The 27,052-nt window shown below is 45.4% G+C and overlaps 1 protein-coding gene across 1 annotated transcript; it reads left to right on the forward strand.

Annotated features, from left to right (window-relative positions):
* The first annotated feature begins 3,998 nt into the window (after positions 1-3,998).
* LOC138748839 (eukaryotic translation initiation factor 3 subunit K) lies at positions 3,999-27,052 on the forward strand. The gene is made up of 8 exons (XM_069909651.1): positions 3,999-4,146; positions 7,021-7,119; positions 9,542-9,662; positions 11,769-11,843; positions 17,090-17,156; positions 23,375-23,452; positions 24,977-25,102; positions 25,193-27,052. The coding sequence occupies exons 1-8, from the start codon at positions 4,088-4,090 to the stop codon at positions 25,222-25,224; spliced, it is 657 nt and encodes a 218-aa protein (XP_069765752.1). The 5' UTR covers positions 3,999-4,087; the 3' UTR covers positions 25,225-27,052.

A 27,052-nucleotide genomic window follows, 5' to 3' on the forward strand; every position in this document is an offset into this window, starting at 1 on the left:
CTCAGGTGACTCAATCTCTCCTAATAGGCTAGCACCCCTCATCTCTGGAATCAACCTGCTCTGCACCACCTGCAATAGATCTTTTCTCAAGTAAGGAGATCAGAGAAGCACCAATTGGAATTGAGGGAATCCTTACAGGGGACAGGGTGGGAAGAGGTGTAGTCGAGGTAGATGTGTGAGTTGGTGGGTTTGTAGAAGATGTCTGTCAAGAGTTGGTCTACCAAGATGGAGACAGAGAGATCAAAGAAAGAGAGTGTTGCTGGAGATGGACCAAGTGAACTTAAGGTCATAATGTATGATTGACAAGCTCATCACAGGTGCACGAGACAGCACCAAAATAAGGAAGGGGAAACCAGGAGAACACAAACTAGGCCTCATCGAGGGGTCAGCAGTGGAGGGGGGAAAAAACATCAAATTTCTGCGTGTCAAGATCTCTGATCTGGGGCCCTCACGTCGATCATGATGAAGGGACTTGGTACGTCAGCAAACACTCTCGCAAATTTCTTCAGGTGCACCATGGAGAGCATTCCGACTGGTTGCATCACTGTCTGGTCTGGAGGTGCCAATGCACTGGCCAGGAAGAGGCTACAGAGAGTTGTGAACCTGTCCAGCGCCATCATGGGCATCACTCCATTAAGGACATCTACAAGAGGCGGTGTCTCAAGAAAGCAGCCTCTATCCTTAAGGACCCCCACCACCCAGGCCATGCCTGCTTCTCACTACTACCATCAGGGAAAGAGCCTGAAGACGAGCACCCAGCGGAAAAAGTCAGCTTCTTCTCTTATTGCAATTTGTGCACCTGTGATGCTGTCGCAAAACAACACACGTTCATGACAATAAATTCTGATTCTGAATGTTAAGGTATATTTTAAGACACAACAATACCAATACATATTCAGTAATATATTATGTATACTCTCACCACGTGTCATGAGGGGGAAGGATGAATTGTAAGGATTGCCCGTTATAAGGAAATGAGTGGAATGGTGTGGTGGAACCACTGTTAATACTGTTGTTGTGTATGGCTGGCAACCCCTTGCTGATTGTACCTCCCCCTTGATTCCCCTAATAAAGGCGGCAATGCCATAAACCCTCCCCCAGTACAAGTTCGGGTCTCGGGTCAGCAGCATGAGATGTGCTGTTGGTTTGTGGTAATAAAAGCCTATCAGTCAGGTAACATCTAGTCTCTGGAGTTATTGATAGCGCCTCAAATGGGAATACCAATATAAGGGACTAGGTAAGGTTCTCCGCCAAGTGCACTCCAATGTACCTGATACCCTCGATGACAACAACGGTCAGCGGAGCGTGGTTTCCCCCCGGGCCCTCCTGAAGTCAACCACCATCTCTTTTTCTGCTGCAAAACAATGAGTTTTGTGAAAATAAATTCTGACACTGATCCTGCAAAGTCCCTGCTTTTCTCGCACTAAACTGTGAATGTGTGTTAACTTTTTTATTTATTGTCTCTTTTTTATATTTTTTTATTTATTACTTCACATATCAACAATATATACAAATATTCATCATTACACTATACACAGACATTTTCATTTCCCCCCCCCTTCCTCCCACCCTCCCCACCCCATAATGTAAAGTAAGAAATCAAAAGAAGAAAAAAACCAATAAAAGAACACAAAAGGAGAAGAGAAAACGTGTCGTCCAAAATTCCATATTCAAGTATTGTCGAGCTTATATCTTATCAGCTTAGGAGGTCTGTAATCTACGGTTTCTATGTATGTTTCCCAAATTTGTTCAAATAAAGTATGTTTGTCTTTTAGATTATTGGTAATTTTTTTTCTCAACTGTGCTGCCCTGTAATAATTTTTGAAATTTGGTAACTGCAATCCTCCATGTTAATTTTTCAAAGCCACTCTTGGTTTTTTTGCCCTTCCATAAAAACTTTTTATTGTCTCTTTTAAAATCAATTTGTGTGTATTATTGTAGCATTGTTTATTTTTCATAGAAGTACTGGATTGTATTTCTACATTAACTGATATCACGATTTTAGATTTACGTATAGGACATCACATACAACCCTGAGATTCCTTTGCCTGCAGGCAAGGCAGAATTAACACTTATTGGTAGTGCAAAAAAAAACCCAATGTACACATGTAAACAAATACAGAAATGTAAACAAACTGACTGCAAATCAGAGAGGAAAAGAAATCCATAAAGTGCACAAGTGCGAGTCCTTGATTTGAGTTCGTCGTTGAGGAGTCTGATGGAGGAGGGGGAGCAGCTGTTCCTGAACCTGGTGGGTGCGAGTCTTGTGGCATCTTCCCTGATGCAGGGCCGAATTAACACCAACTGATGCCCTAGCACAGCCCCCGACCCTTCCATTGTCTAACTGACAAGATATTAAGACTCATTAAGTGCTGAATGTAAAATAATTGATTAAAAATTCAATTTTCTTCCAGGCCAGAGCCCATAATGATATTAAATATCGCCTGTTTTAAAAATTTTATTTATTTAACACTAAATAGCAGTAAGCAATCTAAGCAAATTATTTACTTACAACTAGGGCAATAGGAAATTGTGGGTCCCTAGTTCAGCTGCACCATGGTAAATCTGGCACTGGAAAAAACTCTGTGGTGCTCCCTTCCCTAAGCACATCCTTATTTTGTTTAATGGTTTTTTTTTCAGGAGGTCAAACAGTGTGCTTTATAGAGCAAAGTTTTTTTAAAATTTTTTTTATTTTTCACACCATAAACCACATTGACCATGATACATATATTTTCATTTTGTTTAATGGTTAATCCAGGCCTGTTCTGACCATAGTAATCAGAACAGAGCATGTGCTGAGAGATGTGGATCCCTGATGATTGCTGCTGCTCTCTGACAGCGGCGTCCATCTCGATGGTGTGAAGGGTTTTACCTGTGATGTCCTGGGTTGTGTCCACTACCTTCTGCAAGGCTTTATGCTCAGATGTATTGCTGCCCCCATACCAGATTATAAGGTGGCAAGACATCCAATTTTAGGCCAGACATTTGAGCCCTCTGTCCTCTGTCTGGCACCACCTCGAGTGGACATTAATTTATAGGCCCTATGCCCCCAAATAGAGGACAAATTAAGGGGCAGAAATGGCGCTTAACTTTTTATTTCGGCATGCGCAGTCATATTTGTTCTCGTGCGCATGTGTGATGAGAGGGAAGTGCGATGGCAGCGCACAAAGTGCCGGCCGACGCACGCACAATGAGGGGGAAGTGTGAAGCTGGAGCATGGCAGGTAGGCCTCACCTCCCCCTACCAAGGGTGTTTCTGATGCTAAGCCTGCAAGTCCCCCGCTTTGGTGAGTTTGAAATGGCCACCCTACCAGACCGTTGATGCAGCCGGTTGGCACACTTTCCATCACACCTCTGTAGAAATTTGCCAGGGTTTCCGGTGTCATGACATACCTCCGCAAACTCCCGAGGAAGTAGAGGTGCTGACGGGCTTCCTTCACGATGCCATTGGTGTGTTGGGTCCAGGAAAGATCCTCCGAGATAGTGACTCCCAAGAACTTAAATGTGCTCGCCCTCTCCACCTCCGATCCCCTCCCCCCCCCCCCCCCCCCCCATTGCTCACTGGATCGTACGTACACCCCTGGTTTCCCCTCTTTTTGGGGAGGATATAAATGTTTGGAGGGAGTAGTGTTTATTTTCCAATGTGACCCAAGGTCCTAAATGTTAATTTGTCAGGATAATTAGACCAAGTAGAGTTGTAATCCCGAGAGCCAAGCAGGAATGGCTGGAGGAACTCAGCAGGTCAGACAGCAGTTTGGGAATAAATGTTTTGGGTTTGGTCTAGAGAAAGATTTGATTGAAATTTTCAAATGAAAGATCATTTATTGTGGGGTAGAGAACGAAGGCATCACATGAAGAGGACCAAGCTTTGAGGTGTCTTTGTGGACATGTGAAGGGAAAATGCCCTCTTGCAAAGTCAGGCCAGTCACAACTACGCATGCGCCGCATCGGTTGCCGGCAGGTCTGAAGGCCGGTACCGCGCGTGCGCAGTGCGGCTTGCCCTTTGCCCTTTTGGCGGAGTCGCGTGTGCAGGCCTGCGGGTTGAGAGCAGAGCCTGGGGTTGGAGTAGTCGGCATCCCGGCCGAGCCATGAGCGCCATTGAGCAGATGAGAGCCAATGTAGGGAAGCTGCTGAAAGGCATTGACCGGTGAGTGCGGCGATCGCTCGGCCCAGCCCCGGGGGTGGGGGGGAGAACCGGGGCTGGAGTGATGGGGGGGGAGGGGGAGGGGGAGGGGGAGGGAGAGGGGGAAGGAGGGAGAGGGGGATGAAGGAGAGGGGGAAGGAGGGGAGAGGGGGTGAAGGAGAGGGGGTGAAGGAGAGGGGGAAGGAGGGGAGAGGGGGTGAAGGAGAGGGGGTGAAGGAGAGGGGGTGAAGGAGAGGGGGAAGGAGGGGAGAGGGGGAAGGAGGGGAGAGGGGGAAGGGGAGGGAGGGAGAGGGGTGGAGAGGGGGAAGGAGGGAGGGAGAGGAGGGGGAAGGAGGGAGGGAGAGGGGGGGAAGGAGGGAAGGGGAGAGGGGAGGGGAAGAAAGAGATGAAGGGAGGGGTGTCCCCCTATGCTTGGGAGGGGCTGGTTCCCCCCGGTGATAGGGGGGGGGTGAGGGGGTGGGTGACCCCTCGTGACCAGGAGGGGGGTGTAGGGTGACCCCTCGTGACCGGGAAGGGGGGGAGGGTGACCCCTCGTGACCGGGAAGGGGGGGAGGGTGACCCCTCGTGACCGGGAAGGGGGGAGGGTGACCCCTCGTGACCGGGAAGGGGGGGGAGGGTGACCCCTCGTGACCGGGAAGGGGGGGGAGGGTGACCCCTCGTGACCGGGAAGGGGGGGGAGGGGGACCCCTCGTGACCGGGAAGGGGGGGGAGCGGGACCCCTCGTGACCGGGAAGGGGGGGGAGGGTGACCCCTCGTGACCGGGAAGGGGGGAGGGTGACCCCTCGTGACCGGGAGGGGGAGAGGGTGACCCCTCATGACCGGGAGGGGAGGGAGGGAGGTGGGGGGGGGGACTTGCAGGCTGAGTGTGAGTGGCATGACAATCAAGAGGGAAAAAAGGGAGAGGGGATGAGAGCAGAGCTCAGTGGCAAATGGTAAATAAGCAGACGGTGATAAAAGGTGATCTCGGGAATCCAGTATCAAGCATGGCGACCCTATTTCTGACAAACTATGAGGATCAGAAGATTTCCTTTGGAGTCATCCACCACTATAAGTTCCCCAAACTTCGGCATCCTTGCAACCAGTCTCAGCAGCACCTGTCAAAGCTGATTCAGTGACAGAATTCAATGCGGAACAAGATTCAAATTCAGAGGCTGAGTTTAGTGGTGGAATAGCAGAAGAAGTAAAAATGAGATACAGGGAAGGAAAGAAAGCAGAGGAAAAGACAATTACCCCTTCACATAGTTCCAAATCCCCGAGGACCTGGTCAAGACTTTAATGGAAGTTTCTTCTTTTTCTTTGGCTTGGCTTCGCGGACGAATATTTATGGAGGGGGTAAATGTCCACGTCAGCTGCAGGCTCGTTTGTGGCTGACAAGTCCGATGCGGGGCAGGCAGACACAGTTGCAGCGGTTGCAGGGAAGAATTGGTTGGTTGGGGTTGGGTGTTGGGTTTTTCCTCCTTTGCCTTTTGTCAGTGAAGTTTATATCCAGTGGAAACCACAAGAAATGCTGTTAAGACTCCCACCTTGCTCCTGACAGAAATAAGAATCCAATTGGCTTTGTTAATTATATCAGATTAACTCAAAATATGTATGGGGCTCAAGCCCAGAACTTAATCTCCCTGCAATCTTAATTCTGAGGAAAGTGGAAAGGGGCTATATGAATGCCGCAAGATCCCGTACTGTAATATGAACTTAATCAGCACTGGCTACATCCTGCAGTCTATGCCAATGTTAAAATCAACCTGCACTGTAATTAAACAAACAGCAGAACCAATTAAACGTACAACCATTTTCTTTATTCAACCTTGATAACACTAGTGGGAGTGAGGGGTACAAAGAAAGAGTTCAGTAACTCATTCTCTACACTGAGCCCCACTCGAAGCATACAGAGTGTTCATCCCATATTTATAAATCTTCAAGCATCTGCTGACGGCTGGGAAATGTCAGGGTGTCTTTACTCTCGGTTTATTTTACTTTTACTGCATTTTTTGTGGTGTTAGTTGCTCTCTCACTACAGCAAAGTTAAGGTCATGTTAGAAGGCAATTACATTCCCACCACGTTACAAGGCAACTACTGTATTTTCTCAGCTAATTAATTAACCCTTTGTTAAGCATAATCGTTAAACTTCTTTCACAGGGGGAGGCCCTCCCTCCACACTGTGCCGGGAGGGGGATGTCCCCCTGTGATAGGGAGGGTGGTTCCCCTGGGAGGGGAGTGGGGGCTCTCCCATGATTGGAAGGGGAGGGAGGGGTCCCCCCCCCCCCATGACCGGGAGGGGAATGGGGTGCATAGAGGGATCTTAATGGTGGGGAGGAGAGGGTGGTCCCCGTGGCCGGGAGGGGGAAACTAAAGCCAATCATAATCTAGAACAGTTCTTCTCAACAGGAGCTCCAGCACTTTACAGTAAAAGCCTTGATTTCACCTCGCATAACATGAACACTTTTGTGTTTTATGTACATAAAAAGAAGTATGGAAGAAACTGCTGCACAAGGAAGGTGGCCCATAAACTTAGGCCCATAAACTGGGACTCTCCCCAGAGAGACCATAGCTGAAAAAAGGTTGAGAGTGGCTGATCTCAAGAGGGTTTGCAGATGTGGGAATCTGAAGCTAACCACAATCTGCTGGAGGAACTCCACAGATCAAGCAGCATAAGTGGGCGATAAAGAAGAGCTTTGGCTCAAAGCGTTGGCGATTCTTCTCCCACCGATGCTGCTTGACCCTGTCTGGAGGAACTGTGTTGGACTTTTTGGGATTCTGATCTCCATGTGATTCGAATCCTCCAACCTCTGTACCGATACCTCTGTGTTTAAAATTGTTCAGGTCTGTTGCGCATTTTGAAAGTCTGTTGCGTTCAAGTCTGTGACTTCTCCCCACAGGTATAATCCTGAGAATCTCTCAACCTTGGAAAGATACGTGGAGACTCAGGCCAGGGAGAACGCTTATGATCTAGAAGCCAATCTGGCTGTCCTTAAACTGTGAGTTCGTCATGTTTCATACATGATCGATGATCTGAAACATTATTCATTTTCTCGCTTTCCAAGAAACTGCATGCTGAAAGATTTCCAACATGTTTAGGTTTTATCTCTATCATCTGGTGGGCGCAGGGTGTAATTGCCAGTGCTGGCTCTTTTAAACAATTTTCTCTCCTAATGAGACCAAAAGCTTACGCAGTCCTTCAACTCTTCCTCCGCTGTGCTGCTTCGTGCACCCACGATGAGCTTGTCAACTTCATTCACTTTGCTGCCAACTTTTACCGTGACCTCAAATTCACTTAGTCCATCTCCGGCTACACTCTCTCCTTTCTTGATCTCTCTGTCTCCATCTCGAGAGACAAACTTTCTACAGACTTTTTTTTTTACAAACCCACCAACTCATCCACACATCTTCATACCCAGTCCCCTGCAAGGATTCTATTCCTTTCTCTCAATTTCTCCATCTTTTCTGTTCCCAAGATGAGGTCTTCAGTCCAGATCATTTGAAATGTCCTTTTTCCAAACAAATGTGGCTTCCCTTCACCCACATCTTCTCCATTTCCTGCTTGTCTGCTCTAGCAACAAAAACAGGATTCACCTTGTCTTCACCTACCACCCAACCAGCCTCTGGATCCAACATAATCAGCTTTTTCCATTGAGGGTGGGTGAGATTCAAACAAGAGGACACAGGTTAGGAGTGAAAGGGGAAAGTTTGGGGAGGATATGAGAGAGAACTTCTTCACAGAGAATGTGGAACGACAAGATGATCCCACCACCAGGCACATTGTCCCTTATCCTCCCCTCTCTGCCTTCTGTAGGAACAGCTCCCTCTTCACTCATCCCCTCCTATTAGTTCTCCCCCGGCACCTTCCCCTGTGGCTGCATGAAGTTCCACGCAAGCCCACACCTCACCATCACTTGGGGCCCTAAACAGACCTCCAAGGGAAGCAGTGTCCCTGGGAATCGTTGTGGCTCCTGTTGTGGCCTTCTCTACATTGGAGAGACTGAACGCAGACTGGACCACTTCACTGAGCATATTCTCTCTGTTTGCATTTCCCAGCAGCCAGCCATTTCAGTCTGTGCCCCACTCCTCAGGTACTGTCAAACCAAGACCACCCGTAAACTGGAGGAGCAGCACCGAATTTTCTGTCTCGGCACTGCACGAACGTAGACTTTTCTGGTTTCTGCTAGCCTAGTGCCAGTTCTCCCTCTCTCTTCTCTCAGATGGACCCACACTCCTGCAAGAACACACCCGCACTCAGACACACAGATACACACTTCATATCAGAAGCTGAACTTCCTATGGTTTACCTCTCGATTACCCCAACATTTGTCCCCATCTACAAGGCATAAATTGGTCGGTAACAGGCCCTTCCGGCCCAAGAGCCCATTTATACCCAATTGACCTACAACCCCCCCGGTACATTTTGAATGGTGAGAGAAAACCCACGCAGACACAGGGTACAAACTCCTTACAGACAGCACCAGATTCGAACCCCAGTCACTGGTGCTGTAACAGTGCCGTGCTAACCATGTCGCCCCAGATGATGACATGCCCTCCACTGGATGAGTGTAACTCACAGGAAGCTTAGCACCATCTCGGAAAAAGCAACCCATTTAATTGAGACCCAATCAGCCACCCTAAATGTTCATTCCTTCCACTGTATACAATCTGCTTATAGTCCTTTTACTGTATATGTCGTGTACAAGACGAGATTTGAAACTTAAAAATGTCACCCCAAAACCAGGGGCCATCATAAATGCCAAGGAGAAAATCTGAACCTTAACAGTGAAGTCTCAGCGCTTCCCCGCAGGGTCTTTCCATCTAATCTGACTGCCGTTGGCTCTGTACAGGCTTTAAATGGCTTGTTAAAGGAGCCGATGGTTGTTTATTTTGAAATATGTGCCTAAAATTTAAACCTTTACTGTTTAGTTTGCTTTTAAAATATTGTGACAGCATCACTCTACTGGTCAGCAGTAAGTGCCAGACTTGGGGTAGTCTTAAAACTGTGAGTATAGCTCAAAATCTGCATTTTAAGTGAAAATTCTGTGGTTGTCTTGTACGCTGGGGCATACCCACCATGCAAATTTTCCATGGTCAAGATGGACAAGAACAACGGTGCGTGGGTGTACCACCTCCAGCGGATTCCTCACCAAGTCAAGCACCATTCCTAACTCAGAATATGTTATCATCCTAATATTGCAGCTGAATCTAAGTCCTGGATCTCTGTCCCCAGCAGTTCTGTGTGAGCGTCTTCACTGGTAGGCAGAAGGCAATTCATTTCCACATGAATGAGGGATGGGCAGTAAATGTCGGCGAAATAAAGATTTTAAAAACACGAGGAGCCACAACACGAGACGGGAGGGTCTTTGAATTTTAAACGGTGGACCTTGTCGTGATCCAGTTGCTTTCTTTTCTTTACAGCTATCAGTTCAATCCCGCTTTTTTCCAGACTACCGTAACCGCACAGATATTGTTAAAAGCACTGACGAACCTGCCACACACAGACTTCACACTCTGCAAGTGTATGATCGACCAGACACATGTATCCTCACCCAATGGGCAGTCAGCTTATTGTGCAGTTATCCCTTTCTGAACTCTAGGGCTTTAATCTTGTGTCTAAGGGAGGAAACTGATGTCGTAGCTTAGTTTTCAACCATTATTTCTGTGCCATCTCGAAGACATTCCCTCTTGCTGATCACTTTTTCTTTTTAAGGATTGGGGAGAGAGATGTCCTGCGAAGCAGGTTTTAATCCTTGCTTGTAAAGTGTTTGACTTTTGGTTCTGATTGTGTGCTTGCTTTCAACATGAATTAGTGTGGGAATGTTATACTCTATAATTAAGTGCATTGTAGCCATTTCCAATCTGAAGCAAGTGTAATTATTATTGGGGAATGATAAAATGCCAGAGAAGTAAAATAAATATTTTACTAATTTTCATGGAAGAAAACCTAGAAAAGAGTGAGAATAACAGGCGCAGAGGGAATAAGGAGCTCCAATTTTTAAAAAAAATTCAGACACACAGCACAGTTCCACGTCCTTTTGGCCCATGAGCATGTGCCACCCAATTGACCAATAACCCCAGTATGTTTTGGAGAGTGGGAGGAAACCAGAGTGGCCAGAGGAAATTCCAGCAGACACAAGGAGAACATCCTTATAGACAGCCCGGTCACTAACCGCTAAGCTAACTGTACAGCCTGTAAGTTAGCATTATATAATAAAAGCATTGTTTAGAGAATGGGCTGCCCCAGTTTGTACATAATAGCACTGAATAATCATGTAGGACTTGGGGCAGGCCATTCAGCCCATTGAGCTTGCTCTCCCATTCTCGGTTCCTGGAGGATCTTGCATTCCTCATTGCTTTCCTGCTTTTTCCACGTCAATCTTGATTCCCTCACTGATTAGAAGTCTATCAATCTCTGCCTTAAGAGCTCTATCCTCAAGTGCTTTGTGCAAATGAATTTGACCCTTTGAAGGAAGAAATGCTTCATTATTTCACTTACATGGGTACCTCCTTATATTGACATTTCTGTCCATGGCTTCGCGCACGGTCAAACCAAGGCCACCCCTAAATTAGAGGAGCAGCGCCTAATATTCCGACTGGGAACTCTACAGCCTGATGGCATTAACATCAACCTCCAGTTTCTGCTAGATCACTCCCTGTTCTCCCTCTTTTCTCCATTCCTCTGTCTTTCCTCTCGATCTCAACCCTCTTCCCTTTCCAGTCACAGAACTAGCTCCCCTCCCCCTGTTTGCAGATGTGCCCAATCCCCCCACCCCCCATTCACCTATTGCCTCCTGCCTGTGGGACTCCCCCCTGCCCCTCTCTCTCTCTCCTCCGCCATCGCTATTTTGCTTGGGCGCCTGCCGACATTTTGTGCATACCTCATGAAGGGCTCAAACCCGAAACGGTTATTGTATCTTTATCTTTGCTACGTAAAGTGTGCGGAGCTTCTCCAGCCTTGTGTTCTTACTTCAACCATGGTGTCTGCAGAATTTTGTGTTTTATATTGAATGGTTTTGCATTTCCCCGCAAGAAGAAAATTCCCTCAGTATTTACCTTGTCCACTGCTCTAAATTTGTGATTCAATAAAATCATCGTACACTCTTCTAAACTCGAGAAAGTGGAGTCTCAACCCATTGAACCTCTCCTGGCGCATTTCCACCATAACATCAATGAGCCTCTCTGACCCTCCGACCGCAACAACCCTGTGGTCTACATCTGGATAAGGTCTCACCAGTGCCTTGTGCAACTGCAGTAAAACATCCCCACTTTTGTGCACCCAATGCCTTTGAAATAAGAGCCAAAATTCCATTTAGTCTTCCGTATTACCAGTAGCACTTGAGACCCATGACCTGATTTCATATCAACTATCTATGAGCTTGCTTGTTAATCAAAGCTAGGTGGCAATGTGAGCTGTGAAGAGGATGCAAAGTAGCTGTTACAGAGATACTGACAATGACTAGGCCATTATTCATTCAGGAAAGAGTAGAAGGATGGGGTCATTTTAAAACACGGAGGTTCGGAGGGACCAGGGCATCCTCAAATATAGATCACTCGGGGGGGGGGGGGGGGGGGGGGGAGAAAAGGATGCAGGTTGAGCCGAGCCGTGCAGAAATTGTTGAGTCATGCCTTAACCGAACGTGTACAGCAGGAGGAGCGGCCAATCCAGCAGATCCTGAATCTCGGTGACCTCTTAGAGACCTGCCATTTCCAAGACTTCTGGGTGAGTAATTGACTTTGGGTGCCTATTTGTGCTAGAAATAGGTAACGTGTACTTCCTGGTTAACGGGCGAGACTTGAGGAAGCCGGAGTTTTAATTTTATTTTAATAAAATTGGCGATGTAGCAATGATAACAGGCCCTTCTGATCCACAAGACTGTGCCACCTAAATAGTCCCGCGTGGCCCAGTAACCGCCAAACCCTGTGCATTTTTGGAGGGTGGGAGGAGACGAGAGAATGCGGAGGAACCCCACACAGATAAAGGGAGGACCTTGCAGTATCGAATTCGAACCCAGGTGGCTAGCGCTTTAATAGCATTCTGCTAACTGCTACACTAACCGTGCCGCCCAAATTACACCCCATTAACCTACAACCCGGTATGTTTTTGAAGGGTAGGAGGAAACCGGAGCCTCTGGGGGGGAGGGGGGGGGAAACCTGCTCAGACACGGAGATAACGTTCAAACTCCTTACAGACAGCACAGGATTCGAACACAGTTCCGGACCCGATCCTTGGCGCTGTAAAGCCATTGTGCACATCGCTAAGCCAACCGTGCCGCTCTTTTGTGTGGAGGCAATGTTTACCTTAGTTGTGTTAACTTTGATGGACTTGTGCGCAGACTTGGTGACTATAGGACCCCAGCAATCTCCCAGTTATGTACTTGGACTGTGATTTCCTGCAGAGGGAAGGATATTAACAGGGCGTACTGATCCAGCGGGCAGCATCTATGGAGAATGGAACAGAGATAGTGATTCAGAATCAGAATTTATCCTCATGAATATGTCACAAAATTCTGTTTTGAGGCAGCACAGTGAAAATATTATACAGATTAAACCTCTTTAATCTGGTGATGTTGGGTCCTGGCCAGTGCCTGACCATAGAAAATGCCATAAAACAGAAATTCGCCCCTAAGGGAACCCCCTATATAAATATATCAAAGGTGGAACAAAGCTTAAAACAGGAAGTAATAGAGTGGGTGGCATGGTTAACGTAGCAGTTAACGCTATGCCCTTACAGCGTCAGCAATTGGGACCGGCGTTCGAATCCCGCACTTTAAGGCGTTTGTACTAACGGTAGCATGCCGGACCACAGAGCGCCAGATTAGAGAGGTTCAACCTGTATAAACAACCTTACAAAATAAATTAAAATAGTGCAAGAAAAAGAGAAAAGTCGAAGTAAGGCAGTGTCCGTGGTATATTATTCATTCAGGAATTTGATGGGAGAGGGGAAGAAACTGTCCTTGTGCTGTTGAGTGCTCATTATCAGTTCCTTTTTCCCCTAGTGGTAGCAGTGAAGAGGACATGGCCTGGGTAGTGGGGGTCCTTGAGGATAGAGGCCGCTTTCTTAAGACACCGCCTCTTGTAGACGTCCTCAATGCAGTGAAGACTGGTGCCCGTGATGTTGCAGGCCTAGTTAACAGCCCTCTGGAGTATTTTCCTGTCCTGTGCATTGGCACCTTACCAGCGATGCAACCAGCCGGAACGTTCTCCATGGTCTGCCTGTGGAAGTTTGAGAGTCTTCGGTGACACACCGAATCTCCTCACAAAGTTATCATTCTTCATCACAACTGGCAAAGTGAGAAAGCAAGTGTGCTTTGAGGGGCAAAAGGGACAGTGGGAACACAAGAAAATGGGAGCAGGAGTCAGCCACTGCCCCCCTCAAGCCTGCTGCTCACTGTCAGGGCAGATTTACCTCTGGCCGCATCTTCTCTGTGCAAGATCTTCATTTCACCCTCATTTTCCCCATCTTTCAAAAAAAATTATATACCACCACTTTAAATATTTCTGATGAACTGGCCTCCACGCCAGAGCAGAGAACGCCAAAGGATCGTCACCTTCAGAAGAAATTTTTAGGACACACGGGTCCCTCAGTCTCATCCATTAATATAATTTGCTTTCGATTTCTCGTATCAACATGCACGTCATCACACTTCCCCACATAAAGCTGCCGTTGCCAAGATTTCGCCCACTCTCTCTATCTATATCTTGGTGCAGAGTCACACTATCCTCTTCACAGCTCGCAGTTCCATTTTTGTCTGACAGGGTGATGGCTGACACGGAGCTCTGAATTAAAAGGAGAATGGGGGCCAGTGAGGGCGAGGAGCAAATAAACAAAAGGCCCAGGCTGTGACAGTGAGATGCAGATGCAGAATTTGCTGAGGATTTGAATTCAAAGAGAATGCTGCAAATACCCAGCATCTGTTCAGAGTGAAAACCTGCTTGAACGCAGCAGATGGATGGCACATCGGGTGCAATTGAGATGGCCGTGGGAGGCTTTGGGCTTCTAATAGATTTGTGTCGTCATTTGCCCCTGTGAAATACAGAAAGAGAAGTTGGGGGAAAAAAAGGAAAGTCACATATGGACTTTCAAATAAATAATGCTATTAAATATTTTAATATTAAATTCAAAAGTCAACATGTTCATATTTCCTATTAATGGCAGAACTAGTTTGCTCTCGCCACTTTTAGTAATTATTTCTTTTTTTTGAAAACTATATTGATAAATTTTTAAAATACATACAAAACAAAACAACTTACTAAGAAAAAACTATACCCTTATAACCCCCCACCCCACTCCCTAGATCTCTCCCCCCCCTCCCATGTCGGAGCAAAATGCATATTTCAGCTAATTATCAGTGGTTGTGGAGCGTGCCAACCCTTTACATCTTTAAAATAAAACATTTATTGTATATCCAAATCCATACATTTCAAATATAGAGTCCACGTTTTAACAAAAAAAATTATTCCGTAAATTGTAAGTTATCTTCTCTAAATAAAGACACAATTTTAGTTCATTATGCCACCTTTGTATATTCAATTCAACATCATCCTTCCACATGACAACAATACATTTTCTAACTACAGCCAATCCCAGATGTATAAATGCAATTTGGAATTTATCCAATCGTAGGCCAGTTGTTAATGTAGCAGTATAACCTAATAAACACAATAACGGATCAAGTTGTAATTCAATCTTGAACAAATCTTCCAAAAACTTCCATGATTTTTTTCCAAAAAGGTTTTAACTTTTTCACATGTCCATACTGAATGTAAGAAAGTACCTGTCTGTCTTCCACAACGAAAGCATAAATCTGAAGGACTAAAACCGTATTTTTTCAACTTCTCAGGAGTCAAGTACAGCTGATGTAAAAAGTTATATTTGACTAAACTATATCTCACATTAATTAATTTTGTAACACTGACTACACCACATGCTCATCCATTCCTCCTGAGATAACATGATAGATAAAGCCTTCTCCCATTCATTTATCCTTCATTTTATATAAGTCAACCTTAACTGTCTTCTCTTGTAACAAAACGGGCATTTCAGAAATGAACCCTTTCTTCCCATTATCAACAATTAATATCTCAAATTTAGTTTGTCCAGGTAAAACCAGATCCCGTCCAAGATTTTCTGTCAATGATGCCCAAACTTGATAATAAACAAATAAAGAGCTTAATGATACCCCAAATTTTTGTGTCCAGTAAAAGAAACATACCAGTTTCAAAACAATCCACCAATTTAATGCCCTAATTTCCCAAGCTTTCAAGTAGGGGCTATTAAGTGAACAAGGAACATTTTATTCTGATATCATGGTGTCTTAACTGAAATTTTACCTTTAGTTCCTATAATTTGATCCCTTTTATACCAGGTCTCTGATAAATGTTACATTTCACAGAGCGCTGTTCCCTCCGAGCTGTGCGTGTGTACACGTTTTGCAGCCGGTGCACAAAGGAAATTAACGTTTGCTCAAAAGGTGTGATTGTTATTCATTTATTTAGACATCACATCAGCATTTTTTTTAAAACATAGAAACGCTGGAGAACTCATAGGAGGTTAAAATGTATTACCAACATTCCGAGCCTGAGCACATCCTCGCGTGATTTTTTTTTTGTTGTCTTTTTTTCTGATTTATGGACATCTGTAAAGATGGGAGCCATTTGTTACCCTAAAAGTGAGAGCAGGGTGGAAATGGGCAACAAAATCTTGCAACAGCACATGGAAAATAAAAACATTGTTTTGACGCTTCACCCCTCTTTATTTCCTTGTAATAGGTGAATTCGGTAATAGGGCCAACTTCTGTTTGGTGACTTCCCTCTGAAGTACATTGGAATGTTTGCCAGCTTGAGGGTGGTGAATAAATGGCAGTAGTTGACCCTTCTTTCTCTTCCCCCACCCCCCACCCCCCACCTTATTATTCAGGCATCAGCCTGCTTTTTGCTCAGGCCCAAAGCGTTAGTTGCATATCTGGATACTGCAAGACCTGCTGAGTTTCACCAGCACTTTTGTTGTATCAACTATGATCACAGCAGCTGCAGACTTTTGTGTTTCACCAGCAGTTGTTGTGTTTCTGGAGGTTGAAGCCACTTAAATAGTTGCGGTGTGTGTAGGTGAGAATCTGAGAGGAATTTAAAGGGATTGAGGAAGAATAAAATGAGATTAGTGTGAAATGTGCCACTGTGAACTGTATTTTAAATTTAGACATACAGATCGGTAACAGGCCCTTACAGCCCATGTCCCTCTCTCTTTGGCTTGGCTTCGCGGACAAAGATTTATGGAGGGGGTAAAAGTCCACGTCAGCTGCAGGCTCATTTGTGGCTGACAAGTCCGATGCGGGACAGGCAGACACGGTTGCAGCGGCTGCAGGGGAAAAATGGTTGGTTGGGGTTGGGTGTTGGGTTTTTCCTCCTTTGCCTTTTGTCAGTGAGGTGGGCTCTGCGGTCTTCTTCAAAGGAGGTTGCTGCCCGCCAAACTGTGAGGCGCCAAGATGCACGGTTTGAGGCGATATCAGCCCACTGGCGGTGGTCAATGTGGCAGGCACCAAGAGATTTCTTTAGGCAGTCCTTGTACCTTTTCTTTGGTGCACCTCTGTCACGGTGGCCAGTGGAGAGCTCGCCATATAACACGATCTTGGGAAGGCGATGATCCTCCATTCTGGAGACGTGACCCACCCAGCGCAGCTGGATCTTCAGCAGCGTGGACTCGATGACCCTAACCCTAACCTCATGTCCCTCTAATGCCCCAATTAACATACAACCCCTGTATGTTTTGAGGGGTGGGAGGAAATCTGAGTGCACAGAAGAAACCCAATTGGGGTGAAGATACAAACTTCTTACAGACAGCGCTGAATTCAAACCCAGGTTGCTGCCTCCACAACAGCGTTGCATTAACTGCTGCGATATTTGTGCCGCCCTAATGAATGAACTATTCTGTGGCTCCATGACTTCATTTTTCTTTCTTTCCACTTCCAGCGTAATCTAGAGGAGAACGCTGAGCTGATTGATGGAATCACAGGCTTTGAAGATTCAGTGCGTAAATGTGAGTAAAAGCCCTGATCCACAAGCTCCTTAGAGCTTCCTGATAAGATGAGGGAGGGGATGTGTGCAAGCAAGGAGATCTTCCAGGTAGAGCGAGTCATGTGTCCCAGAACCAAAGTCTAAGCTAGTAGGTGACCTATGGTGGTGTTGGACACCAGGGATCTGTACACAGAAGGAGGTGCTGAACAGCACACATTTTGATAGCTCTCAATGCCCTTCCCTGGACCTAAACTATTTACTAGAGAGAAATGATTCTCTGCATCATTGGACAAAGTTATTTTTCCATTTTAACAGATGATGTAGGATGTTTCAATGTTAAATATTGACTTAGAAATCTTGTAATAAGTAAAACTAATGTTTCTGGATAGAATTCAGAATTCCATATTTGTATACATACAACATTTCTTGGAGGATATTTCCACTCTTAACAAATGTTTCCATAATTTTTCACTGAAGAGGTGCTACATGTAACATTATGGAAGGGAATCTGAGTATTGTATTTTTATAGCACCTTTCGGAAAGTTTCAACATGTTTAACAAGCAGTGAGGGGCTGTTGAAGTAATGAAGAAAATGTGGCCCCACTTTAAGATTTAAGATTAATTTATTGTCATCTAATAATACAGAAAATATATTACACAAAATTTTCTTGAGTGTACCTTAAGGCAGATAAAGAATTGCCATTAGTACAGTGAAACCTCGTTAGAACGCGGTAGTTGGGATCCAAGATTTCATACTGCGCTGTGGAACAGATGCAGATACGTCATGATTCCGGAAGCAGGAAAACAGAATGGTGACTCAAACCCTTTAAAGTCCTTTAAACTCCACATATTAACATACACATCTTCTAAATGAGTCATGAGAGTCCATTTTTGAGTTTGTGTCTGTTAGCCTGGCATCCTAAAAATCAGTGTTTGGGGTCCACGGACACCCGCGCTATAAGCAATTCCGCGGATTAACGAATCGCGTTCAAATGAAGGACAAGCAAAAGAGAGTCCCTTCAGAGTCACCGAGTGTCCGTGGATTCAGCTCCCCACAGCCGCACAAACCCCTATTCAGTTCACCAGCAACCTGAGCTCCAGATCCAAACCTCCAACATGATCAGGAAGCCGCCTTGCCCTCAGCCCTCTCTCGAATCCCGGTTCCAATACCTGGCTTCCCTGAGCCAGTCCCCAGCAGCCCGCAGTCTGTATGGGCCTTTTGCAAGTCCCCCACAGGGTCCTTCAGCTGCTGAACCCCTCGATGGTCCGCTGACATGGCCACCACACTTTAGTGTCCATGAACTCAACATGATTACAGCCAGACCTATTTTCACAATTGAATGAGGGATTAACATTGGTTGGAGCACACAAAGATAAGTGCCTGCTTTCTAAAACTGTCAAGTCCAAATAAGTGGACATGTGAGGCATTGGTTTAAGAGCTCATCTGAAATGTAGTGCATTCTTCATTCACCACTGCATTAGGATTTTATTTGCTATGGTCTAGTCTAGACCAGCCATTCCCAACAGGGATCATATGGCCCCTCCAGGGGGCACAGCACATTTAAGGGAGGGGACGTGGACTGAAATCATAAAACGTTTGTTTACATAGTCAGTCAGAGAGAAGTATGGAAGAAACCAACTAACTTATGCCCTTTTAACAGCCTTCACTTACCTGTGTGAATACAACCAAAACATTATTGGGGGGGCGGGGGGTGTCATTTTTATCCTGAACTTATCCGCCAAGGAAGGTACAGGTACACGATCCTTTATCTGGAACCCTTGAAGGACAGTGTGTCCCAAATTTTGGATTTTTCCAGATTTTGGAGAGCCTCCCCCAAGCGCCAGTCCCTCGCCTGCCGGCTGCCTCCCCCAAGCGCTGGTCCCTCGCCCGCCTCTCTCCCCACCTACCGGATTTTGGAACTTTCCGGATTTTAGATGTCCGGATAAAGGATCGTGTACCTGTAGTATCAGAGCTGATGCGTTTGGCATCAGCTCCAGTGTAAAAGGCTTTCCTGCCTTCATGGGACACCAGCCCTCCAGGGAGCCAGGTGCTTATGTAGATGGTTGCAGTGAACTGGCTTTTCTTGGTTCAGTGTGAATGCTCCTATCTGACCCAACTTTAAACATGGATCAATGATCCCAATTTACTGGGATCTCAGTGTTAAAAGGGGCACTTGCCTGCTTCTCAGGGAGGGGGGGCTTAAACCTTGAGCAGAGACCTGAGGTAGGTGGCTGGTGCCAAAAAAAGTTAGGTTGAGCATGGTTGCTCTCGACTTTGATTATCCTTGAACCTTCTGATTTTGAGGTAGGAGAATAGCCATTGATCGATTGAAAACAGGCTTTTTATATTACCTCTAGTGACACAGCACAAAACACTTTGCAGCCATTGAGATGACCTTGGTTGCTTTTGCAATGTGTGATGGAAGAAGGCGTGTACTTGGATGTGATGCATTGTAAGGACATTTCTGATGTGCAGGTCCTTGATGTACATGATGCTACTGTTTATTCAACATATAGTGCGTATTTCGTATGTGACCAACTTGCACATTTTCCTGTTTTCTTTATTGAGCATCTGTTGCTGGTAAGATTGAACAGGATCTTGGGTACACAAACCACAGTTCTAGAATGTGTTCCGTTTGGCTCAGAAAACTGAACAATTTAAGGGAGGTGAAGGGTCTATTAAAATGTTCGATTAAATTCAGCACAGCTGTGTTTGAAAATCTAAAGCAGCCATTTTTGACCTTTTAGGGCTCTGCTTCACAAAGAGGGCCAAGTTGAGTTGCTTTCCTTCCTGTTATGTTCAGAATAGGTTTGATGAGTTTAAAGAGAATCAAGGCTGGACACGTACAATCTTTGTTTACACACAGGGGAATTCACAAAAGGGCTCACATATACACAGCTATCTTTGGCTTGGCTTCGCGGACGAAGATTTATGGAGGGGGTAAAATTCCACGTCAGCTGCAGGCTCGTTTGTGGCTGACAAGTCCGATGCGGGACAGGCAGACACGGTTGCAGCGGCTGCAGGGGAAAATTGGTGGGTTGGGGTTGGGTGTTGGGTTTTTCCTCCTTTGCCTTTTGTCAGTGAGGTGGGCTCTGCGGTCTTCTTCAAAGGAGGTTGCTGCCCGCCAAACTGTGAGGCACCAAGATGCACGGTTTGAGGCGAGATCAGCCCACTGGCGGTTGTCAATGGGGCAGGCACCAAGAGATTTCTTTAGGCAGTCCTTGTACCTTTTCTTTGGTGCACCTCTGTCACGGTGGCCAGTGGAGAGCTCGCCATATAACACGATCTTGGGAAGGCGATGGTCCTCCATTCTGGAGACGTGACCCATCCAGCGCAGCTGGATCTTCAGCAGCGTGGACTCGATGCTGTCGACCTCTGCCATCTCGAGTACTTCGACGTTAGGGATGAAAGCGCTCCAATGGATGTTGAGGATGGAGCGGAGACAACGCTGGTGGAAGCGTTCTAGGAGCTATAATGCACAAATAACTGCACATCAGGTACAAGTAAGTAACTGCTAAACAAGATCAACTCCTGTTTGTGAAATGAGGGTTAAACCTAGTGTACCCACCACCTACAGGCACGGTTCCCCGAGTAATTGAGGGTTAAATCTACAGTACCCACCACCCACAGGCACTGGATACAGAGTAAGCTAGGGTTAAAACTGCAGTACCCACCACCCACAGGCATGGTATACCAAGTAACTAAACGAGGGTCAAACCTGCAGTATCCACCACCCTCAGGCACAGGATACAGAGTAATCTAGGGTAAAACCTGCAGTACCCACCACCCACAGGCACAGGATACAGAGTAAGCTAGGGTTAAACCTGCAGTACCCACCACCCACAGGCACAGTATACCAAGTGAACAAGGGTTAAACGTAGTATCCACCACCCACCCCTAGGCACGGTTACCAAGTTAGGGTTAAACTTGTAGTATCCACCACCCACCCATAGGCACGGTATACCAAGTTAGGGTTAAACTTGTAGTATCCACCACCCACCCCTAGGCACGGTTACCAAGTTAGGGTTAAACTTGTAGTATCCACCACCCACCCATAGGCACAGTATACCAAGTTAGGGTTAAACTTGTAGTATCCACCACCCACCCATAGGCACGGTATACCAAGTTAGGGTTAAACTTGTAGTATCCACCACCCACCCATAGGCACGGTTACCAAGTTAGGGTTAAACTTGTAGTATCCACCACCCACCCATAGGCACGGTTACCAAGTTAGGGTTAAACTTGTAGTATCCACCACCCACCCATAGGCACGGTATACCAAGTAAACAGTAACCTAATCTCATCTAACAAATACATACACATGGACCTGGTCTCCGTTGTCACTGCTGCTCAGGTTTTGGGTTGGGCTCATTTGCAGTCAGCCCTGGAGCTGCCCATGACCTGGAGCTCAGCAACAGTCTTGAGGAAGCATCAAAGAGAGCCAGCCGGGTCATGTGGTGAGGTTTTTCAATGCAGGGCCCATCCCTGTGACCTCCGACGACCAATCATGCATCGGCCTCATCTGTGGGCAAATCTAAGCATTGATTGGCACCTGGAGGCCCAATCACATGTCAACTGCAAGGGCCAATCATGCATCAGCCTCACAGGTGGTCAGATCTCACCCTTGATTGCCTGGTGAGGTTACTTCTGATCTCCTGCCTGCTGTAGAGGTCATATGACCCTCCCGTTACATTTCCACACTTCTCTCCGACTGACATCATTAAAAAATATATTTTATGATTTCAGACCGTGGCCCCTTTGAAAGGTGCTCTTCCCCCTCGGGGTTGGAGGCCTATGGCCCCTGTAGAGCTTTGGCTGCTCTAAAGCATGGTGCAGTCACGGCGTTGCTCGTGTTGGATTAGAAACCCAGTGTTTTGACCCAAAATCTATTGTCAAGACCCAACCTGTTCATATCTGCTTTGTCCGAAGGGATACCTTGCCTTGTTCAGTTTGGGTGCTGACATCAGCTCTATGCATTCTGCCCTCTGAAGCCTTGGCTTTAAAAGCAATCCGTGTTATCCCAATGTTGTGACATAAACCAGCGTGATAGAAATTCATCAAGACGATATCTTCAAAACAATATTTTTTATTAATAATTATTAATAATATAAAATTTTACTTCACTCTATTCTTAACCTCCAACTACGCACAAGTGGGTGTGGTGGGGGAGGGGGGGGGCAAGACCCAAATCGTTATAGTTCAAGCACGGTTCTGAAAGGTCCATTTTTAAAGATCACTCTTAGAAACTTTTGTGTTGAAGCTCAGAGTGTTCAAAAGTTCTCAAACTCACAAATTCTTGTAGATTTGCTTTCAGAGGAATATTTCTTCATACAAATGACTCACAAATTCCCCTCTCTTGTGTAGGGGTTTCGGAACTAGTGTTTCACACAATGATTTCACCAACCCAGGCAAGGGCTAAATGAAGTGACCATTTGAAAATGAGCACGGTAGAACCGCCCTCTTTTGACAAAGAGACAGTTGAAGTGGCTCTTCGTCATTGCCACTGATCTTGTGTTTCTCCCATGATCAGGAGAACACCACAACAGGAGAGCTTCTCCTGAGAAGCATTTCTGACTTTAGATGAAACTGGTGCAATTATTAAAGATGCCTTTTTCACCACCCAGGTTTGTTTGAAGTTCATCTCTTCCAAAAGTTAATGAGAAAATGCTTCCTGGCTGTCTGCTCAGACCAACGAGCAGAATGGCTGTGCGTGTCCACAGATGCTTCGGAGCAAACATCCATTATCTTTCAGTGGCGAACAATCATAACTGAATGATAATAAGGGCTTTGAGGGCTTCTGCTTGACTTTGAATTAGCAGACACTATGTCTCTGGAAGACCTTTCTGATTTGCTAACATGAATGTGTGATCTGCCTTTGTGCAAGTGTCCCTGTACAGAGTCCCTGTAAAAATAATATATTTTATAACTTAAAGATTACTAATAACATAATTCTGTACCACCAATAACCAATTTGCTACCAGTTCCTTGGTGATTAGAGTGGAGCCGCAAATGCTCAACCATCTTGAGTACCTGTCCTAAAGACTATAGACTAGTGCTCCCTCCCAAGAGGGGTGTCAGCGGCTTACTGCATTGAATCCATTTATAAAGGAGCACTTGGGCTGCATAACCAGTGGATTTAATGTTATTTCTAGGAGACTTAAAGTAGTTGGTCTGCAATGAGACCAGTTGCTTGTTGAAGTTTTAGGGTGGGTCTTAACTTACTGGAACTCTTCCCACAGTTATCTGTCATGTTGTTGGAATCACCTATCAAATGATTGCGAAGTGGCTGCTAGCTGAAATGTTGGGAGACCTGACAGGTAAGGGTTATGCAGCCTTTGAGGGCTGTTACGATAATTCCCAGTAGGTAAGTGATTTGTGACAAAACATTATACAGGGGGTAATTAGTCTTCTTTTCAACCTCTTCAGCAAAGTTGCACGTAAATGCAGGGTAAGCTTGATTCCTTTATTCTTTTGAAGGAGTTCAGTGTGGGGACTGCCATTTACTGCATATTCTCCTTTTCACTCCACCAATGGGTTTTCAGTTTCCTGTATCTTTTTTCAGGCCTAAGAAACTAGAATGGTTGTAATTAAGGGGCTGTGTTCCTAGGCAAATCAGTGCCTTCTAAAATTGAAAAAAAAAGAGATTGTTTACCTAGATAATAACAGATCATTAAAGTTATCCTAACTAATAATTTGTTCCTGTATTTTCATTGAAAAAGCTATATTTCCTGCTGACCTGTTGAGATATCCTATTACAATAGCTTGTATCGTCCATGCCAATAGCTTTGTGTTAATAAACACTGTTGTGGGAGTTAAATGCCCTTCCTCCCCTCCTTCATCACAGAGTACACTACATTCAAACTAAAACATGAGTTTAGGCTGAACTCGTTATTTTCTCTGATTTTTAAACAAACCATGTTTTGGAGGTGACACGGATGGTGTAACAGTTAGCGCAATGTCTTTACAGCGCCAGCAAACGTGTCCTTTCAGATGGCGCGGGATTCGAAATACAGTCCCGATCACTGGCACCGTAAAGGCGTGGCACCACCGCGCTGCCCCAAATTATTTTTTTCCAATTTTAAGTAACCCCGCCATCATCTGGTTCCGCTTTTACCATCTTTACCTGCTCCTGTTAACTCCCCTTCCTCCCAAAGATCTCTCCTTCGACCTGTCTCTCCACATCTCCCACCTTCTGTCTTCTGAAAGGGTCTCAATCAGAAACACTGTTTGACCATTTCTCTCCACAGGCGATGAGTCCCTTCAGCTTCTCATCACATGCCCAAGCTGAAAATATCTTAACTCGGCAGAGACACGGCAATTAAATCCAGCAATGGTGATCCACTGGTTGGCTGATGTTCCTTTTACAATGTACTCTCCATACTTTCTCTACAGCTTATTCCTGGTTCTCAGCTTGTAGTAGACATTTAAGAGAATGCTCAGTCCTTGTTAAATTTATTTATTTTTAAAAATTTAGACATATGGCAGGGTAACAGGCCCTTCTTTCCCATGTGCTCGTGCTGCTCAATTATACCCAATTGATCTGCAACCCCCTGTACATTTTTGGATGGAAACCCAACAAGACATGGGGAGAACATACAAACTCTTTACAGACAGCGCAGGATTCAAATCCCGGTCCTGATCGCTGATAGCTAACCCCTATGCCAACCGTTCCACCATTCAGCCTCTTTCCACTAGATTATGGCTGTGCCCTGAGGTAGTTGGGAGGACTATGAATCCACAGCTCCTTGTTGCATGTTTAGCTGAGGATCGGAAAGGCAGGCCCAGTCTTCCTTGTGAATGAACTGCCTCTTTCTGTCATCCATCTGAATGATCTTCTTCAGATTCCCAGCTACAAGCTTGGATGAGCAAGTATGGCTGGACGGAGACCGAACCTGACAAAATCTTCATTTGCAACCAAGAGGAAAGTATCAAACCCAAAAACATCGTGGAGAAGATAGATTTCGACAGTGAGTAAATTATATCCCAAGTGATGTTCTTTATAGAGCTTGTTTTCCAGGTTCAGAATATTGTGTTGATGGGTGTTCTTTGATTTCCAGGTGTGGCAAGCATCATGGCCTCATCCCAGTGAACACCTGCTGTTCAAACCCAGGCGTTTTATTTTTGTTTTTGGACCAGATTTCTTATTCTGTAATACATTATTGCAAATATCCAAAAAAAAGTTGAAAAAGATTCCCTTCTGTGATGAAACTGAATCGTCACGAGAAGAAACTTTTGTTGTCCAGTGATGTGGAACATTCCTTTGTTTCTCTGAATGAATGGCTTGTTTCTCGCTGTTAGTTCTTTAAAGACTTGCCTCCGGCACATTGCTTGTGCTATTCCTCCATTGTTACTGCTCTGTTTTCGCAAGCTAGCCTTTCTGGTGAACTCTTTTTGCCGATACTGCTGTAGACCTGTCTCTTTTGCTGCTACTTTCACTTTAATTGGAGAGTTAAGGGTGTCGGAGAGACGTTTGTCATTTAGGTCTAAAATAAAGGAATTTCTTTGCTCAGAGAGTGACCTTTGGGATTCTCTAACACAGATTGTTCTGGAATGTTATTTGTTAGATAACACTGGACAACAAAGATTTTGCTTCCTGAACACTTTTGGGGTGTATTTTATGGATTTTCACATTAAAATTTTCCTATCGCTTACCATTTTTTAAAAAAAAGATGTAACCTATTTTTGTGGTTTCCTGTCATATTTTAACTCTGCCTCAAGCAGACAAAACCGTGAAGTGCAACATGTCGTTGAAAATTCATTTTCTGCATTCACACTTGGACGTCTTCCCCGCTGATCTTGATGCCGTTAGTGACGAACACGGTGAAAGGTTTCACCAGGTCGTCGCGACTCTGGAGAAGCGTGACCAGGGCAACTGGAATCCCATCAGTGGTGGCCGCCTATCGTTGGACACTGACAAGAGAGGCTGAGTACCAACAAAAATCAGCTGCAAAACATTTTTAGGTCCGTTGAACTAATGCAATGTGTCAACATCACGATGCGGTTAAGCAACAAAATTTCATTTAATGTTTATGTAAAACAACCAATCTGAAATTTGTGTTCAGCTTGAAGATCATAATATTTTTCAGAATCAAACATATAAAAAAATATATTGTTGTCTAGTGTACCATGGACTCTGTGGCTTTTAGCTCAGGGATAGTGTTGTCCCTGGACCAGGCCATAATTCAGCCAGTCAGTGCACCTTCCACCACATGCTGTGTAGAAATTTGCCAGGGTTTCCCATGTCCGTACGAAGCAAGACCAGAGCAATGTTAAGGCATGGGATGATCAATGCCACATACACATATAATCATCCCCTCACTGGGTACAAGAGCTGATTGGCGGCTGTGCATCCTGCCACTGTTAGAAACATAGAAGATAGGAGCAGGAGTAGGTCATTCGGCCCTTCGAGCCTCTCTGCCATTCACTGAGATCATGGCTGATCTTAAAATTCAGTACCCCGTCCCCGCCTTCTCCGTATCCCCTAATTCCCTTATACTAAAGAAATATATCTAATCCCCTCTTAAATATATTCAATGAACCTGCCTCTACTGCTCTCTGTGGCAATGAATTCCACAGATTCACCACCCTCTGGGTAAAGAAATTCCTCCTCATCTCGGTTCTAAATGGTTTGCCTATTATCCTCGAACCATGGCCCCGGGTTCTGGACAGAGCAATGACAGGAGTAGAATGGAATAGTAGAAAAAAACAATGCACACTACCCACCACAAGCATGAGCTTCTCTACCATCGGATTCTGATTTATTGTGAAAATACGTACATGACATCATCCTGCAGGCGAGGCAGAATTACCACTTATTGGTAGCGCAAAAAAAAACCTGATTCAACATATGCATGTAAATAAATGTAAACAAACTGCAATACAGAGAAAGAAAAATCAATAAAGGAGTCCCTGATTGA

The sequence above is a fragment of the Narcine bancroftii genome, chromosome 13 (assembly GCF_036971445.1).
Source record: "Narcine bancroftii isolate sNarBan1 chromosome 13, sNarBan1.hap1, whole genome shotgun sequence".
Taxonomy (NCBI): domain Eukaryota; kingdom Metazoa; phylum Chordata; class Chondrichthyes; order Torpediniformes; family Narcinidae; genus Narcine; species Narcine bancroftii.

Excerpts from the sequence above, each read along its gene's own strand:
- LOC138748839 (XM_069909651.1), top strand. The coding sequence starts at position 4,088 with ATGAGCGCCATTGAGCAGATGAGAGCCAATGTAGGGAAGCTGCTGAAA. Across the intron at positions 17,157-23,374 it reads TGAAGATTCAGTGCGTAAAT|TTATCTGTCATGTTGTTGGA; the intron begins GTGAGTAAAAGC and ends CTCTTCCCACAG. Across the intron at positions 23,453-24,976 it reads AATGTTGGGAGACCTGACAG|ATTCCCAGCTACAAGCTTGG; the intron begins GTAAGGGTTATG and ends GATCTTCTTCAG.